The sequence below is a fragment of the Podarcis raffonei genome, chromosome 5 (assembly GCF_027172205.1).
Source record: "Podarcis raffonei isolate rPodRaf1 chromosome 5, rPodRaf1.pri, whole genome shotgun sequence".
NCBI lineage: Eukaryota > Metazoa > Chordata > Lepidosauria > Squamata > Lacertidae > Podarcis > Podarcis raffonei.
Genome location: NC_070606.1, coordinates 21,850,360 through 21,869,194, shown reverse-complemented (window position 1 = coordinate 21,869,194; position 18,835 = coordinate 21,850,360). Strand labels below are relative to the sequence as shown.

At 41.5% G+C, this 18,835-nt stretch overlaps 1 protein-coding gene and 1 long non-coding RNA gene across 2 annotated transcripts in view; one reads left to right on the top strand and one right to left on the bottom strand.

Annotated features, from left to right (window-relative positions):
- CSGALNACT2 (chondroitin sulfate N-acetylgalactosaminyltransferase 2) overlaps window positions 1–18,835 on the bottom strand; it is a 34,048-nt gene that overhangs the window by 14,058 nt on the left and 1,155 nt on the right. Inside the window, exon 2 of the mRNA XM_053388193.1 lies at window positions 6,391–7,630. Within this exon, the coding sequence (XP_053244168.1) occupies window positions 6,391–7,048 (658 nt within the window). The 5' untranslated portion in view covers window positions 7,049–7,630. The remainder of the gene's footprint in view (window positions 1–6,390; window positions 7,631–18,835) is intronic.
- Window positions 8,036–10,410, top strand: LOC128413785 (uncharacterized). Its single transcript, XR_008330459.1, has 3 exons — window positions 8,036–8,091; window positions 9,935–10,056; window positions 10,141–10,410. It is a non-coding gene; the product is annotated as an uncharacterized LOC128413785 (long non-coding RNA).

Below are 18,835 nucleotides of genomic sequence, written 5' to 3'. Positions count from 1 at the left end.
CGCGCCCAGGCTTCAGCATGCAGGCAACTCTCCGTAAACCGTGGGAGCCCGGCGCTGGCTCCCATGGCTTGCAGAGAGCTGCGCGAAGCCTGGAGAGCAAGAGGGGTCGGTGCGCACCGACCCCTCTTGCTCTCCAGACTTCAGCGAAAGCCTGCATTCGCCCCATAGGACGCACACACATTTCCCCTTCATTTTTGGAGGGGGAAAAGTGCGTCCTATAGGGCGAAAAATACGGTAAGTCCCACAGAAGTCCAATGCACAGCTGTCAAGTAAATATGCATAGCATAGGGTTGAAGGTGGGCACAAACACCTTCAGAGTGTGCAGAGATTGTCAGAAAATTATAATTCTCTATGAGCAAACAGAGTTATCACGCATAGCTGCTAGATAATTAATCACCAGTCCTATGTGGATTTTTACAGATCCTGTCAAGACTAATGATGTCAAAGCTCTGCTCAGCTACTCAGGCCACTGAGGACTAGGTCACCATGCCCCTACCAAAAATAATTTAAGAGTCTGAAAATAGGCTGCATTCAGACCTCTTAACAGACGTTTCTGAAAAAGTAACTTCTGGATTTCTATCTCTTGCTTTTATGCTGAAATGGCATTTGTGAAGAAAAATCCAGAAACTGCTATGTTGCAAACTGCCATTCAAAACTACATCCCATCTCCAATGTCTGAGCTTGCAGTTTGGCAAAGCTCATGATTTACTGACATCACCTGAACCGGGGTTCATCTTAAGAGTCCGTTATGTGTTCCTTTCACTAACAGACTCAAATCAGCTATTCTAACAGTATGAAGACTTTGTTTCTGCTCCTAATCTTTCTTAGAAACTTATCAGCCTGCCCCAAACACAAATAACTTGTGCAATTGCCAACCAAGACCGCCTAATTAAAAATGGCCACAATTTACCTCCACAATGTATGCTCGGTTCTGCTGCAGTATACTATGCTAATTCATTTAAGGAACATTAATTTTTCTACATAATATGAATGGACAATTTTTAAATGTGTATATCCAGTTTCCTGTAGAATATGTACAATTCTATCAATGTGCATGTGCTTACGGTCGTAGGAAGGTGTCTGAAAGATGAGACGGGCGGGCATTGTGCGCATGTGTGGGAGAGCCATCTTGGGCAGCCTTTCATTGTGGGAGCACCCTTATTTCTAGAGGAGCTGGGAGGGCCCTTGCAAGCGCGCATATACGAGTTTCACTCTGGGTCAGCAGCACCTTTGACACGACTGATCTTGCACCACCTGTCTGTCTGCCTGCTCCTCCCAGGCAGGCAGCGCGAGATCAGTCGTGTCAAAGGTGTCGCTGACCCTGCTGCCGCATAGCAGCTCAATACAATACACTTAGGTGGCTTCAGTGGCGGGAGCCTGGTACCCCCCAGAATTCTGCACCTGGGTGCCCCACACGCCTTGCATCCCCGGCTAAAGAAGGCCCTGCTCAAAACACATCGGAAATTTAAAAGCAGGCAAAAGACTACTGGTATGCATTGAAAACTATCAGCAGTCCAGTTATTTCCATGATTATTTCTCAAAGTTAACAACTGTAATATTTATATCAAACTCCTTGTACAGTAGACTTGTTATGACAGAATGGCTGAATTAGCAAATAAAATAAAACTGATACGTTTTCTGGATGTAATGGTTTCCGGCTTCAACCAGGCAAGCTGCAAACTTATCAACCGGTTTATCATTTTTGAACCCACACCAAGTAACATGGTAGTCTTGGTAATCAAGAGTATTCATCAGGGGAAATGGCAATGCTAAATGGCTGTTAAAACTGAATGGGTCCAAGTGAGCAATGAACTCTTAAAATATTTTAAAGCCAAGAGTTTATAAACAAATTTGCCAGAGAGATTGCAAACATTTCTGGAAAAAACCAAAAACATCACCCAACACTCTTTGCAACAGAGTGGTTCACTGACTAATCCCTAGGCTATTTTTCCATGAAGGATACAACTACACAGGGAAATGAGTTTTGGAAAAACTAACAGCAGCAATAACTCTTCCCTATCCATGATTATTTCCATCATACATTGCACTCATTTTATCTGGTTTAGTAGCTAATAGGGAAAAGCACAAATACCTCATCCCAATGTTTGCTCGCCTGCTCAAGTGGCAGTCTATGTTTTGCCACAAGTTCTGCCTGTACTACTGGAATTACTGAGGCCTTTCCACTGCTCAAATGATTCCCGTCATCCTCCCCCTTGCTGATTATTCTCATTTCTTCAGTGTTTTGTTTTGCTTTTTTTAAAAAAAATAATGAGGCATTTTTGGATGGGCATAGTGTGTACTCCGCAATTTTCTGGCTTTATCGTATGACTTAAAGAATGCCACTAGCCATTATTGTGAAATGGCTGGGAATCTCAGGTGTTGTAATAGGAAATTAGAAACAATAACTTTATTCTGTGGCTGAGTGAAACAAATTATTTAACTAAAACCTGATTATAAGTTCAAAAATCAGTAATATTGCATTCTGCTGGTAGTAATGGGGAAAATCCATAGCAATTCACTCTTGAATAGAGTCTGGGTGCATCTAGCCAAATTCTCAGAGGTGTTGTTTTTTTCTTGTTGAGTAGTTTGAGTGGACACAGGTTAGCCTACCTGCTGCTATCGTGTTATACATACTGGCATCACTGCATTTACAGTTACAACTCCCAAAGAACTTCAAACCCAAATTCTGTTGAGATCTCATGGTTTAACCTGAATTCGGTTTCTCCGTTCGGTCACAGTTAAGTGATAATAATTTTAATTGTTCATGGGTATTTTAACAACTGCAACTGTCTGCTTACTGAAAATTTGAAAACCTAAATATTCTGATAAAGATTCCAATTTTGATTTTTTTAAAGAAATATGCTTTAGGTTACTGTTACTTGCCGTTGTGATGTGTGTTTGTAATGCGCACAGTTCTTAAGAGTTAAACATTTGTGATTAACCCCTAAAAGTGCTTTTAAGAATAGAATCATAAAATTGTAGTTGTTCCAGTGCTGAACAACTCTTATTTAAAATTCATTTTTTAAAAAAAGTAACAAGGCAAGAATATCAAGTGAAGCAGTTGAATTTGTCTGGAAAACTACTTCATTTGTTGATGCAAGCTAGCCAGGCAACAATTTTTATGAAGTGAGCAGATATACAAGATACTGAAACCACCAAAGGGAACAAAATATTAAGAGTGGAAGATTTAGTCATTGGTTGCCATAGTTGCTCAGTTCTGACCAAAAAAAGTCTTCTGTTGGCTTGCCAGAAAACGTTTAGTCAATGCTATTTCCTCATCTTATAAACTGCAGACTAACTGCCTTAAAAAAAGAAAAAAAGAAACGTACCGAAAAGAGGCGATGCAGCATTACTGCGGCCAGCTACTAACCTACTCTAATGATTTACTGCCCAGAGTGATTTTCCTTTAAGTGTTGCAGAATGATTCAACAGCAACTATAAGCCAACAATGAAGACACGTGGCCATGAAGAGAACATGCTCACTTTGTTCTGAAGGCATTGCTCTTAAGGGAAATGCATATGTAAAAGTCTTGGTATTTACAGAGTGCTTTGTGGGTATTCAAAGCACTTCACATACATTATGTATAATTCAACAATATGCCAACATGGGCGCCTTCATGGAGCAAACAAATTATCAAGACCTGAAGATTGAGATAGCAATTCACAAAACTGCACAAGTACACATGATGACAGAGACAAAGCAGGTGCATAAAAAAAGAGCAGTACTTACCACTGTGGTGCAATTTCTTGAAAATGACAGTCTCAAGGCAATCTTAGACATGAACATTTTCAATAAGTCTTAGAAATCATTGCCATATTTTTGACCGCATTTTGGAAACAATGACACAGCACCCAAAAGAAGAAAAAAAACCTTTTTTTTCCTGCCTGAAGAATTAGCAATGAAGTGAAACCATCATTGTTAAGTTTCTTAGAGCCTAAGAATAATGAACTGCAAAGATTCCTAAACAAGTGAATATATTCAAGGGCCAGTCAAGGGTGGTCACAGCAGTTTTCTACGTTTTGGGGCACACGGTGTCCTGGTTTGAAAACTCAGCTGAGAAGTTTCAAGTACACCCAGTCTGGGATCGCTAATATGTGCTCCACCAGACTACTCAAAAAATGCTGAGTACTACATGTAACTTATTACCCCCATTACAGGACTATACCGCAGCCTGAGACATACTGAAGTACTCCTGCCAACTTGTGATTTAAAAAAATATGTCATCTGTTACTAGACTGGTGGAAAGTGGACAGGGGTGGGGGAAGAAGGCAAGAGTATGGAGCTGCTGTCTATGGGGGTGAGGGGGATATTTAACCCCTGTACAGTACTTCAATATTTACCTGGTTTTAGTTCTATGCTGAAATATGTCCTCCCAATTTCTCAAAGGTTTTCTTCCTCTGAGAAAAGACTTCTATTTTTTTTCTGCTTCATTCCCAGGGCACTTGAGAATTCCTTTAGAAGTTTGCTATGTGCAGGGTTTTGAGTTTTCTCATCGTTGCAAGGTGGCCAAGGACACTGTATGGGCTTTTTATTTGTGGGTGTCTTCCCTTTCATCCTACAGATCATTAGGTTGCCAAGAAGGGATTGTTTTCCCCTGGCTGAAAAAGGTTCCCCCACTTCTGGAGCACACAGTGCTAAGCTAGATGGATCAATGCTCTGACATGCTATAAATCAGATGCCAAAAATACTGAATGAGTAAGCAATATATTATATACATATGCAATAACTGGCAGCCCTGCACACCAGAGAAGATGCAACCCACCAGCTACTGGACAATTCCCCCTAGTTTTCAAACCATGGTAGGCAGGGGGGAAAAACCTCAGGTGGTTTACTGAGCTCCTGGTAGTCCAACACATATGACAGTGATACACCACAAGTTGTGCATGCAAAACAGAATGCTGAGACTTCAGACCAGTCAGATTTTTTTTTTGGGGGGGGGAGAGAGAATGGCACACACAAAAGTGTAAAGTCCAGAAATATTTAAGCTTATGACATATTTTCATCAGGCAGGGGAGTGTGTCATTGATAGTTTCCTTTAAATAACGACAGCAATAGAGTTAAATTTGGAATTGTAGAAGTTGATCCAAAAATGAATAATGATTTAAGGTTTTTGTTTGTTTTGTTTCATTTTTTAACCCTCAAATGGACTACTTAGCTGGCAGCTGGCAAATCTGCACCATTCCAACTGCTTTACACCATATAAATGATCTGGTTCTCACCCTTGTTCATTTTCTTGAGCAATAATATAATGCTTCTTCTCTACACACACATGGGCATAACATGAAATACATCATGTTTCACATCCAATTCACATGTTTCACATCCAATGCCCTTTTAAAATGTGGGTTGTATTTTTTTTGGACGGGGTGTTATTGGGTTGCTTTTGTTTTTATTTTGATGTTTTTTATATTGTATCTTTTATATTGTGATTTTATCCTGTGAACTGCCCTGTGACCTGAAGGTATATAGGATGGTATACAAATTTAATAAATAAGTAATTAAATAAATCACAAACACTAGGCCAGTAACTATTTCCTGCTTTGATTGAGTATCTGGATTTCTGTTGTAGTTATCATTAATCCTTAAATTCGCAACGGAGTAAATATTATAAGAGAAGGACTGCAATGGGTGGGATTCACCTAACAAGCCCTGTTAGTAGTGGAAGACCTGTTTAAAGTCTTCCACGTGCACAACAGGGATTCCCCACCCCGCACCTCCCAAAATTGGCTCTGGAGGGGTAAGAATCCTGAGAACAGCACATGGGAGCAAGAGAACGGGGAACATTATGTGTGGCAAGCCGAAAGGCTTGCACAGACAGAATGTTAATCAAAGCATGACGCTGAATTCCACCCAATATCATTGCAGTTACCAGTAAAGAAAAGTGCATCATTCCTGTGATATCTATAAACCAAGGCTGGTTCAGTCTCAAGGGATGAATAGGGATTAAGGAGATAGGAGTGAGCCGCAGAAAAGTGCATGCCCTTACCTTGTACACACTTAGGCCCTCTATCTGGCTTGGTAATAATGCAAAAGCTACACAGGTTAAAGTAAACCAGGTATGCTTATAAACTCACTTGGAGAACCAGTGTTGGAAGCTTCTACAGGTAGAAAGGATATAGGGAAATTCACACACAAGTCAAGGGCAGTGCTTGCAATTTCATGGTGCCATCCCCCAAACCTGTTATTTAATGACCTACTGCAACCTTCTACACCCTCCAGATGTTTCAGACTACAACTCCTGTCATCCCTGGTCATATGCAGAAAGGAATTGTAGTCCAAAGCACCTACAGACTACCTGGTTGGGGAAAGCCAGTCTTCTGTCTCGGAAATTCTGCCATTTGGTATAGACCACCATATTATGAACTAGAATTCAAAAATGCATAAAGTACCTTCTATAAAATCGTTTTCATTGTAAAGCTGTCTCTCCCCTATTCCGTCATCTTCATCTTGACCATCTTCTTCATCTGGATTATTGATTACCTCGAGGCCAGCCTCAATTACTTCCACCAATTCATCTCGCTTATCTTTCCTGACAGGTTTCTCCTCTGGGTGTCGCGTTAGCCCCATTTCCAGCTGGAACACCTTCATGGAAGTAAAGCTTTCAAAAGGAACGACTCCATATTCACTAGGCAGCTTGGCCCCCATGCTCACTTCAGCTTTGTCTATTTGAGAATGCAGGTATTCCAGGAGATCGTTGGGCGCTTGTTCTTTGGTGCCTTGATAGCCCATGCTGTTGACTCTTGGGGTTTTCTTCTCCTGTAACAATTTTAACTTGTCACTCATTTCCTGAAGCTCCTGCTTTAACTGAGCAATTTGGCGCTTAAGGCTCATAGCTCTGGTTTGGTAATGTTCTTCTTGCTCCTGCAGGAGGGCTTGGTAGTGCTCCTTACCAAAACTCTCCCCTACAATGCCAGGAAGTGATCCATTGCCATCCGTTTGTGGAGCACATTCAAGGAGGTACATAAACAGCAACAAACTCAACAGCAAGGCAAGACCAACCAACAGCCACCGAGTTCTGGCTTGAAATATTATGCCTCTTCTAGGCATTCTTACGGCACTTAAGTTGTATTCCAACTAAAACAGCTGATGTTTTTGGTCATGTCTTGCTAGTATTTTCTGAAAGGAGCAATTGTTTGTAAGCTGAACCAAAACTATTTCTACTGATACATCCATTTGTGTGAGGCAAAGAAGGGGGGAAACTTGCAACTGTTGTCTTGCTCAAGCAATACTGCAGAGATCGCAAATCCCAGTATTGCTACAACTTCCATTATTGCAAGCATTTACAGTCTAAACAGTCAGATACAGCCCCCATTACTTTCAGGGCAATTTGTCTAAACATACGTTTTTGGAGGTGTAGTGAATTTGCTATGCTTCTGTATTCTAAAGACAACAAGTTGAAAATGTATCAAATTCTGATAAGTATAAAGCAAAAGAATCTTGCAATTTATAGCCGTGGGGGCATTTTAAAAATATTTTTCTCACTATCTGCGCACCCCCGTCAGAGCCATAAATATCTGGGCAATAGTAATTTTCATGGGCAGTCTGCAGGATATTTTCCTCTGGTGCTTATGCTTCTCTCTCCTCCGTCTTGGAAATCTGTAATCTGAGTCAGCAAAATTAAGGGAGGGCCTAGAATTAAATGAAAAGTACACTCAGTTAGAATTGCAAAACAGGCAAACATCTGGAAAACACATGAAGGCAAGTTTTAATATCCTAAAAATGTAGACATGATGAATCACAAAATTTATTTTTCTGCGATGGCCCATGACAGAGGCGGGTTGTAAACCTTCAATTCTTTCTACTGGGTTACACACCAGTGATTTCCTTCTTGTGGAAATGTCTGAAACAAACTCATCCAACAGGCTAGTAAAAAACAGCTTTTTTTCCAGCTACATAAGTGGTTGTCAGAATTCTTTCCCCTGCTATTTTTGTCATTTCTGGAATGCATCATAACCAGTTTTTTATTTAAATGGCAATGTATTAAGAAGTTAGTGAATTTAACTCCTACTTCCAATTATATTTTCTGTCACCACGCAGGAACATCTACCTTCTTCTGAAAAGGGTACACAGGAAACCTGTAGTTTTTTCAGGTAAAAAAAGGGATGGTCAGATATGAGGTTTAGAATTCCAAAAATATTAGAATGTGCACTTGTATTTTGAGAGGGGCTTTATGGTTCTAAAACAACAATCTATGGGGATTGCCTTCCAACTTGCATGACTTACATAACTGCAGGTAGGTAAAGACCAATCCTCCCACAATCCTAAAACAGTCTCAGCAGAACCTCTGAACAAAACTACCCCTATGCAAAGTGCTAAAAGCACTGTAGAGATGTACTAACAATAGCTCCTCCGCAATTGACAAAAACACCTATCTCTGAAGACCTGTCAGGGTATTAAGGCCTTTCCACTAGGAAGAGTGTTTTGGGCGTAGGGAAGAGTCAGATAAAATTATAAATTAATATCTACATGCATACTGAAGTAACTAACACCAGGTGTATCTTCAAGTCACTGACTAGAGTCCAGATGTGGTGAATCAAGATGCAAGAAACAAAACACATCATTATGTACCAAACTAGGAGATAAGTATGAGACAAAAAAACAACACCCAGCTTCCAATCTCTATGGGCTGTATCTAACTAATCAGTTCCGCTAGTGCAAGGACTTTAAAAAGTTTTTATCATAACAAGTTTAAGGGGGGGTGAAGGAAAACAGAGCAGATTTAGGGGTCGTGTAGAGAAATTCCAAATTTTGGGGAAGGGAATGCAGCAGCAGGGCTCAAACCCACTTTCAAATATTTAACAAAAAGGTTTTCTGTTCAAAACATTCTTAGTCCACTCAAAATGCTGCTAAGGCATAAGTATTCATGAATATCAGATTTTGTTCTGGAATAGATTTTTTTAAGGCATATAAGTCAGAAATTGTATTTATTACCATGTTAACTGAAGGCTGTAAAATATTCATATCTGAGTAGAACGAATAGGAACAAGAAAGCTCAGTCCATTTAAACCTCAAGCACAGACTAGGCTAACAATAGCAACATAGAGGCAATCCATTGAGTTTCTGGGGAAACCATCGCAGCATAAGTTTGCTTTCTTGACCATGAGAGAACATCCTTTTGACAACAGCGTTCTGCTTATTGACATATAAGAACAGCGAAAGAACACGGCATTGTTTAACCAGTCACTTCAACCTCCAAACACACTTCACAGTTGAGAAGCAAGTATCCCTTTCTTCAGAGAATAAGGCTGGCAGCCATCATCTAACAAACTGAATACTTTGGCAGATTACACAGATGCAATAGCACTGTAAACCAATATGCATTGTAAACCTAGCAGCTCAAGGGACAGATCCAGTACCCAAAGGATCTTTTATCAGGCTCTCAGTTGAGGCTGATTCTTCTTATGAGACCTACTCTACCTCTAAACACACAAAGACTCAGACAGCTCACCAGTTATGTACAAGACTCAGCTCTTTGATGTCCCAAGTTTTAAACCAGCATCCCCTGATGGCCTGTTATGGGCATTTTATTAGTACAATTCCCAAAAAATGCAAGACAAAAAAATGGCAACTACGTATGACTAAGATAACCACATTACTTCTTGCAAAAGAATCTCACATACTCTAAAGCAAAGGTAAGCCAGACAAAATTAATAATGGCTTCTGTTAGACGACCAAACACTTCTATCATAATAATGGTGTGATTGAATATATTCTTCTGATACATATGCAAACTTCACTTCCCAAAACTATCTTAAGGGTGTTTTTTTAGGCTACAAAATGGTCCTTTGGCTTCATCGTTCTGTGGTTATCTGACTCAGTTTAAGATCATCAGCAATTTTACCTCCAAGAGAAAAATGTTCCCAGACTTTTCCTTGATTTTGCCATTTGGAAAGTGACACGTTTTTTCAAGCAAAATTCTTATTTTACTTACAGGAAATGTTAGCCTTCATGAATCTTCATGGGACCTACTAGAAAAGCTTTCAGACTTCCTCCCCCAATCCGCTATGGGCTTGAGATCACTGGTTTATTCATCATATATTTTGCAAAGTCATCTGGTAAGGGTGAGTTGGTATTCGGAATCATACTGCCTCCAACAATGGATGCAGGGCATAAAATTCATTATTTCTGTTCTTTTAAAGGTAGCAAGTGTGGTTATAAAGATAATGAACAGGCCACAGGTTAAACTGAGTCTGTCCTAATTTGAAATGAAGCTATATCACTTCATCCTTCCCTACTGCATTGACTGAACCCCTTTTCAAATGCCTTATCCTCTGCTACTATTCCAGCAACCCTCACTTTATTAACTAGGAATCCGTAGTAAACTTTGTAAACAGTAAACATCTTTGCCAAGACCCACTAATAGTGGTCATGACATGAGACTTAAAAATAAATTTAAGACTCAGCTGAACACAAAAAATTGTTTGCCTTCATAAATAGCTGTTTGCTGCTTTCATTGCTTCATTCACTGCTCTAGCCTTGTCCCCTTCTAATCAACCATTGCTAGGGGCCTGTAATTCTGTTATGTCTCTGCCATTGAGTGAAACTAAATAATTCACTCGTGATACAGAAGCACAGCAAAATAAGCCACCCCAAGGAGGTGTCAGGAATGCACACAGAAGCACAGCGGGTGGGTGCCCCCAGATAGCATGGAGTTTGTACCATCACAGAATTATTTTTACTTGAGAAAAATAATGCCTCAGCTATCAGAAGTTTTAAAAAAGCTTCATCTTGCCTACTCCAACACTGGGCCCACTTTTACAATCAACTGAATCACCGCAGCAGAATGTAGGTGTTTGGGGGCTGGCAGCTACATGTTGAATTATCCCCAAGAACAAGCCAACATACACTCTCCACTCATAGAAAAGTGGTTTGTTAGTAGAGAGACCTCGGTGAAAGCCTTCCTGAACAAAAAGGTCTTCAGTAGACACCTAAGCATCATCTTGCTAGGTGCCTTTCTAGTTTTGGCTGGTGAATAATACCAGAAGGCTGGAGCTACAACATTGAAAATCCAGTTTCCAGGACAGGCTGAGTGCACCTCGGGGGCCTATAGTTGCTCCCAGCAGTACCCCATCTGAGAAGCACAGCGAAAGGGCACTGAGTGTCAATCAGCAAAAGGCCTGGTTAGGGAGGAACAATTTTGCCAGGTGCCTAAAGGTGTATAATGAAGGCACTAGGCGAACCTCCCAGGTGAGAGCATTCCACAAACAGAGAGCCACTACAACCAGTGGTCTTTCCAGCAAAGCTGTTATTTGGTGTTGATAGGATCAACAAATTAGCTGTTGAATTCTATAGCAGCTGGATCTTCTAGGTAAAGCCCAAGGGAAGCCCCACATAGAGCACATTGCAGTAGTCCAGTCTTGAAGTTACCAATGCCAAGCTCACAGTGGCCAACCCTACCTTATTCATGCCATAGCAAGACAGTACACACACACAGTCTGCAATGGGAGCAGGTATTGTATAAGCAGTCAGGCTATATCACACTCCATAGTGCCATATAACTCTACTTGAAACACTAAATTTTATTATCTGAAGCAAAAATTTGAAGACCATAAAACACTATTTTTCAATTCCAATAGAATTCAGCTATGATTATCAGGGGTCAGCAAACTTTTTCAGCAGGGGGCTGGTCCACTGTCCCTCAGACATTGTGAGGGGCTGGACTATATTTTGGAAAAGAAAAAGAACGAATTCCTATGCCCCACAAATAACCCAGAGATGCATTTTAAATAAAAGGACACATTCTACTCATGCAAAAACACGCTGATTCCCAGACCGTCTGCAGGCCAGATTTAGAAGTTGATTGGGCCGGATTCGGCCCCCGGGCCTTAGTTTGCCTACCCATGGATTAGTGCATCAGCTGCGACTCCCCACCCCCTGGGAAAGAGAAAACCTGTTGACCATTATCCATGGCCTGGCAACCTCTAGATGACTAGTTGACTAGATTGGTCAACTACATGGGCTGCCTTTGAAGACTTCACAGAAGCTCCTGTTGATAGCCAGACAGCTGCATTTAGAACTGGCACTGCCCTTTACAAAGTTTCTCCCATGTAGTTAAACAGTGACATTTGTTGCCAGTCCATTTTCAGGCACAATTCAAAGCACAAGTTGGGGCTGACTTCAACCACATGTTCCTGTCTGACCATTAGTCATTGTCAGATGCTCACTTACAAGCCCCTCTGTCATCAGAAGGGTGTTCCCAAATATGATTCCAACATATTGATAAAGTGAAATACTTTGTCCAGGCATTCCAGTATGGTAACCAGCTGATTTCACTGTTTCTCAGCCTTCTGCTGAGTTTTATCATCTGCTCTTGGCCTACTGCTTTCCAATTCCATTGTTTTAGTCTGTCTTTTTACTGCATTTGTTCACACTGTATTTAGGTGTGTGCCTGCCTGAGAGCCTAGTGCTCATGCCTATTGCCTATATATTTGCCAAATAAATGAGGCATAATCTAGAGGGCATTGAACAGGATAGAGGTGCCCCTCTGCTCACACAGATGAGTTTTGGTAGCAAGACACACCTGAGGGAGGCCCTCACTAAGCCCACTGAAAGCTTGGTGAGCACAGGTGGGTTTGCTGGTGGGAGGACGTGAAATGGGGTGTTCTGGGGCCAGCCTTGGACCTGCTTGGTTTCAGCTGGAGGATTTTGAAGACATAGATTCCACCTGTTCAAAAAAAGGAAAACATCATCCTTTGGAAATGATGGACAATCTGTCACTTCAATCTTCTCATCATGCGAATTTAGGACTATTCTGCCTATAACCTAGGGGAGGAAAGAGTTTTCAGGGAGCCACCATTTTTAAACACCCTTCTTCCCCTAAGCCACTCTTCTCATCCAGGGCAGTAGTATGTAGGGCAATAAGCTGCAACTACAAGGAAACTGAACATTTTTTCTCCTCTTCATTTGCAGTCACCCTCACTTCTTCATTAAGAGGGGGAAACCTGTGAGACAAGGAGCAGAATCAAATTGCAACAGAGCGGGTTTTAAAATCCTCTCTCAACCTCATGCCCATCACAGATGGGATGGTAGACTTTTTTCACTACCTGTGTCACTATTATTATTTTTTATAGAGTTAAGGCTCAGCTGCCCCAAGCCTGTGTGGATAAGATGGAAATCGGTTTAGTTATGAAACATTTGAGGTCAGACTGTAGACCTCAGTTTTTCAACATATAAACTGACTGTAAAGACTTTTTCAGTATTATGTACATATTGCTTCCAAAACAAGACATGTACGAGCGAATGACATTTCTGCAGACATTGAGCACCAGCTGTCTCATTAAGCCCTTGCACAAATGGCTACTCCTACCACTCAGTTACATTAAATTAATTTCTTTAAAATAGCACCAAACACAAGAATACTTCACTATCATCATTATCTGCACATAAAGTCATTACTTTATATACTACAATAGCATGATATTTGACATCTGTGCTGCCACATTACCCTGGAGCAGTCATCTCCAGAACACCTAACTGCTTCAGGGTCGGGACAAAAATACAAAATGCAATTAGAAGATCAGCAGACTTTAAAGTAGCAAAGAAAATAACATCACTTCCAGGTTCTTTTACAGCAGTGCAGTTAAAAGCTACACTGAGATTAGGACACGTCAATGCAACAAAATTTCCACAGTCAAGAACTGTTGAATTACTCAACATTCAGCTAGTCAAATAGTTCCAACATTGTATCTATCTCATTCACATTGCAAGTGTCTAGCATTGCACAGAGTGTTGCAGCAGAGACTTCAACAGTCCTACAATATGACATATTTATGGATTTTGTTAGAAAACAAAACTTGAGTTCTCCTAGTTGTCTTTTTAGATTCACAGCCATAAAGCAGCCTTAATCTTTGTTGCAGCAAACTTTCTTGGCTTTTCTTTGAATATATCCATTATAACTAAACTAAGAAAAGTAGGAGTGTTTCTATTGTCAGTACTGGATTACCCAAGAGCAATTAGAAAAACTAATAATATTTTAAGTTAAAATGTTTGCCATAATCACATGAAGATTATTTGTGAAATTAACATACAGTAATAGACAGTACATTCTATTAAGCAGCAATGTGCAATCCCACACATATATATCCAGAAATAGTATATTTTATTCACCATGTCAGTAAATTGAATTTTCTCACTTTCATGGGCAGCACAGGTAACTACTGAGTACTATTTGCAAATGAATACCGTACTTGGGGCTGGCATAGGAACAACTTTCTTTAGCTTTTAACCAAGGTTGAGGGGTCAGAAGTGGGACACAGAATGACAAATTTCCGTTCTTCTTACATGAAAGATTATGCCATTGTTAATCATGGTTTGGGACACACATGCATTGATGTGAACCATGGCTGAACATGGTTCAGCTCCTCGAAGCAAAATGCGCCTGGCTACTTTCAAATGCTGGACAGTAACCGGGGCAAATTATTCTGTCTAAAGCAAATAATAATAATATTTTTTTTAAAAAAGCAGTGTGTGTGTGTGTGAAAAACAGGACACCTAACCAATGAGAAATTTGATCACTTTAGCTACCAGAGCTCCCCTGTAACTCTGTAACACAATGAATCATTGTGTGTGACTGTAAACCAGAAGTTGGTGGTTCAAGCCCACCCAGCACAAGATCCCTGCATTGCAGGGGGTTGGACTAGATGATCCTTGGGATCCCTTCCAACTCTGTATTTCTATGATTCTATGGTCTTTAAAGGTGCTGATAGTTTACATGCATAGGTTTGAAGCACACAATCCAGTCCCTTAACCATAATCAAAAGACAAACATGAATACCTGATCACTCTAAGCCCTTTCCTTCCCATTCCATCAGTGCAACAGAGGCTTTATGCGAGAAACAATGATAGCCAAGGTTTTGGCTCTCTTTACAAAGCAACAGTTTTCACGCCCACATGATTTCAAGTGACCAGCTTTCAATTTTTCTATGCAACTTTTTTCCAGTATTTTTTTTCTCTAATCAAAGCAAGGACAGATGGGAACAAATATTTAACCCACCCTAAGAGTAGACATCTGCCAGTTGTATGATTTCATGAACATATTTTCCTTAACCAAATGAGATCACCAATATGTTTTAAAAGAAACAGGAAAGTTGTGACATGGTGCTTCATATGGTGTAGAACAGGAGTCCTTAAACTTTTTAAACAGTTCACTGTTCCTCAGACATTCCTGTGTGCCAGACTATACAGTGGTACCTCGGGTTAAGAACTTAATTCGTTCTGGAGGTCCGTTCTTAACCTGAAACTGTTCTTAACCTAAAGCACCACTTTAGCTAATGGGGCCGCCTGCTGCGGCCGCACCGCCACTGTGCGATTTCTGTTATCATCCTGAAGCAAAGTTCTTAACCCGAGGTACTATTTCTGGGTTAGCGGAGTCTGTAAACTGAAGCGTCTGTAACCTGAGGTACCACTGTAGTTTGAAAAAAATATGAACAAATTTCTATGCACACTGCACATACAGTGGTACCTCTACTTACGCGCACCTCTGGTTATGTATCCTTCGGGATACACATGCGGTAAACCCAGAAGTAATTTTCTGGGTTTCGCCACACACGCATACGCAGAATTGCTCTACCGCACCACGCGCATGCGCAGAACAAGCACCTCCGGTTGCGGAAAACCTCGAGATCTGACCGGAGCTCTGGAACAGATCCCATCCACAACCAGAGGTACCACTGTATTTTATTTGTAGTGCACAAAACAGGAAAAACAATACAATATTTAAGAAGAAAAGGAGAAGAGTTTGGATTTGATATCCCGCTTTATCACTACCCGAAGGAGTTTCAAAGCGGGTAACATTCTCCTTTCCCTTCCTCCCCCACAACAAACACTCTGTGAGGTGAGTGGGGCTGAGAGACCTCAAAGAAGTGCAACTAGCCCAAGGTGACCCAGCAGCTGCATGTGGAGGAGCGGAGATGCGAACCTGGTTCCCCAGATTACGAATCTACCGCTCTTAACTACTACACCACACTGGCTCTTAAAATGTTATGTTATGGGTTGTAGTCAATGCCAGTTTGCTAGATCACTCAGAGTAGATCTACTGGAAATAATGAACATGAGTCACTTGGGTCTATTAATTTCAAGGGGTCTACGTAGAGTAACACTGAGTTTTGCCCACCTCCCAATTACTTGCAGTACTGTCCGAAACACCTTATTATTATTAAATTGGTCGTATACTTGTTGAGCTTGTCTCTTGGCCTGGGCTTGGGGAGGGGAAAAGGTGGGGAGCTACGAGAGGCAGAGAGAAAGGGAGCTTCGCCCACCGTTACATGGCCCTCCTGTGTTTGCAATGGATCTGTGACCGTCGGGGAGGGAGAGGCGATCAAGCAAGCGGCCACACCAACATATATTAAAAGGAACACCTTCGGCTAGCCCTATCCTGCTTCCCCAGCAGCCCAGCAGTGTCGCATTTCTCCCCTCCAAGCCCTCCTTGACTGGCACAGGTAAGCCTTGGAACGTTGGGGGTGGGGAGGGGGAGGGGCCCTTTCGGAATGCCGAGGAGCCTTTTGGAACGCTGGGGACGGAATTGTTGCTACTTTTCGCTGCTTCCCTTTTTGTGTGTGCCAAGCGTTTGCTTACAGCCTCCCCGTGGGAAAAAGGAAAGTGGGGGGGGGGCGAGGCGGGTTCTGCAGTTGCCGGGCGGGCCAGGTTCAGGACTCTGGTGACTGGATCTGGCCCGCGGACCATAGTTTGAGGACCCCTGGTGTAGAATCTAGGTATGAATACTCTAAAGCACCAGAAATCTGCGTTACGTGATGATTCTGCATATTTTAAACTTGTTGTGTTTTTTTGAAAGAATGCAGCCTAAAGCCAAGAACCACAATTCATATCTGGTCTTCTCTTTTAGTTTGTGCCAGATAAGACCAGCAAGACTCATGCAGGGCTACTAGACGCCCTTGGTTTCATAACAACTTCCCACATATCCTATAGTTTAGTTCCATCTCGGATGAGAGAGACATTACAAAAGAATGAATCAACATGCTTTGACTTTTTTCTGCCTAGAACCAAGAAAAGAAGAGATATGGGTCGGGGGAGCAATCGTAATCCAGACATAACAGTCACTATGGGATCATTACATTTAAACAGGGGCAATGGGACACCAGAACTGATTTGCCCCCGCTCCAATGACATGTACCAAGATCTGAATGCACTCTTAAGTAGCTATGCTACATAAGGGCTTGGGGAAGCCCAAGCCAATTCATCTATCTGGGAAAGCACCAAAGGGTTGAATCTCAAGTGAGTAACTTCACCTCACCATTCCTACTGCAAACTCCAATATATTTTAATTCAACTGGTGCCAGATGATTTCTGCACTGTGTCACAACAATGCAAGTTGGCTTTGCTTGAGGCTACAGCAATCCATGCACTTCTCACCTCCCATGATACCGAAACATCCTGCCAATTTACTGTGTGCTTTCCCAGTACGACATGTTTAATGTTAAACTTGCAACCACCCTGTAAAATTAGGTCAGTACTATCGCCGTATTCCAGAGGAAACTGGCTGTGACTTGCTTGAGGCTACCTAGAGAGTTCGTGGCAGAGGCAAAATACAAAACAGAGACTTACTGATTCATGGTTCAGCTTTGTAGCCATGACCAGTTCTGTAACACAGTTTGGAACACCTCAGTTGGTTCTTCTCTCAAACTTGAAAGAGGAACATCCAACAAAATAAAATGATAGGAGTAATTTATCTACTTGCTCCTCTGAACCAGGAATGGGGAACCCTTCGAAGATGTTGCTGGACTATACCTCCTATCCCTGACCATTGGCCATGCTGGCTGGGCTAATGAAAATTCAAGTCCAGCAACATGTAAAGGTCTACCAGTTCTGAATCCCTGTCCTATACCATTTTTTTAAAAAGACAGGAAATATGAGTGATCGATTGTCGCTAGTAAAAAAAAAGCCCTCAGTTCTTCATTAACAAAGCACCCCATCTTGAGAGAAACACATGCTAAATACTGTCTAGCACACCATCCATTTACCACCCACAGCCTTCCAGTCTGCATGGGATAAACCACTGCTTACAAAACAGCTTACTCTGTAAGGGATCTGAAGAAATAATGAGTTTTCTCTCTTTCTGTATCTAAGTGAGAAGAGATATGTGAAGAAAAGAACAGGCACAAAATAGAGGGAACTAAGTTATAAATTTATGGGTGGAAGGAAGGAAGAGAACATACAGCACAATGCAACAGAGAAAATATATAGAGGGTACACAGCCCAGAGTTATTGCATGTGGGCTGCTAGTCTTGCGACACATTTTAACTATCCTTTTGCCTATGAAACTACTATGACAGAAACAGATGGCTTTCTATTCCTCCACTGCATGCTTTTGCGCACGGAGGAAAAAATCTGGTTGCAACTGAAGCAGCTATAGGACAACTTGCAAGAGTGGAGTGTGATTTTACGCAATTGTTTGAAGAAAACAGGCTAGGAAAAGTGTGTCCGGGATAGATAAGGCACAGATAAGAAATACAATTGTGATTAATAGGAATAAGGGTAACAACCAAAGAATCTTGCACACAGAATCATAAAATTGGAAGGGACCCTGAGGGTCATCTAGTTCAACCCCCTGCAATGCAGGAATATGCAGCTGCCCTGTACAGGGATTGAACCTGCAACCTTGGCAATATGAGCACCATGCTCTAACCAACTGCTCTAACCAACTGAGCCATCCAGGCTATCTTCTAGCATTTCAACTTAGTCTAACCTATTCGGAATAACCGCCAGCCTTGATGCTATAATCAAGTAATTCCTATGACAGAAACGCTATTCCCCAAAATATATAAGCTCTGGAAAGGTGGAGTGGGGGCGGGGGATGTTGCCTTCCACCACTCTGCAACC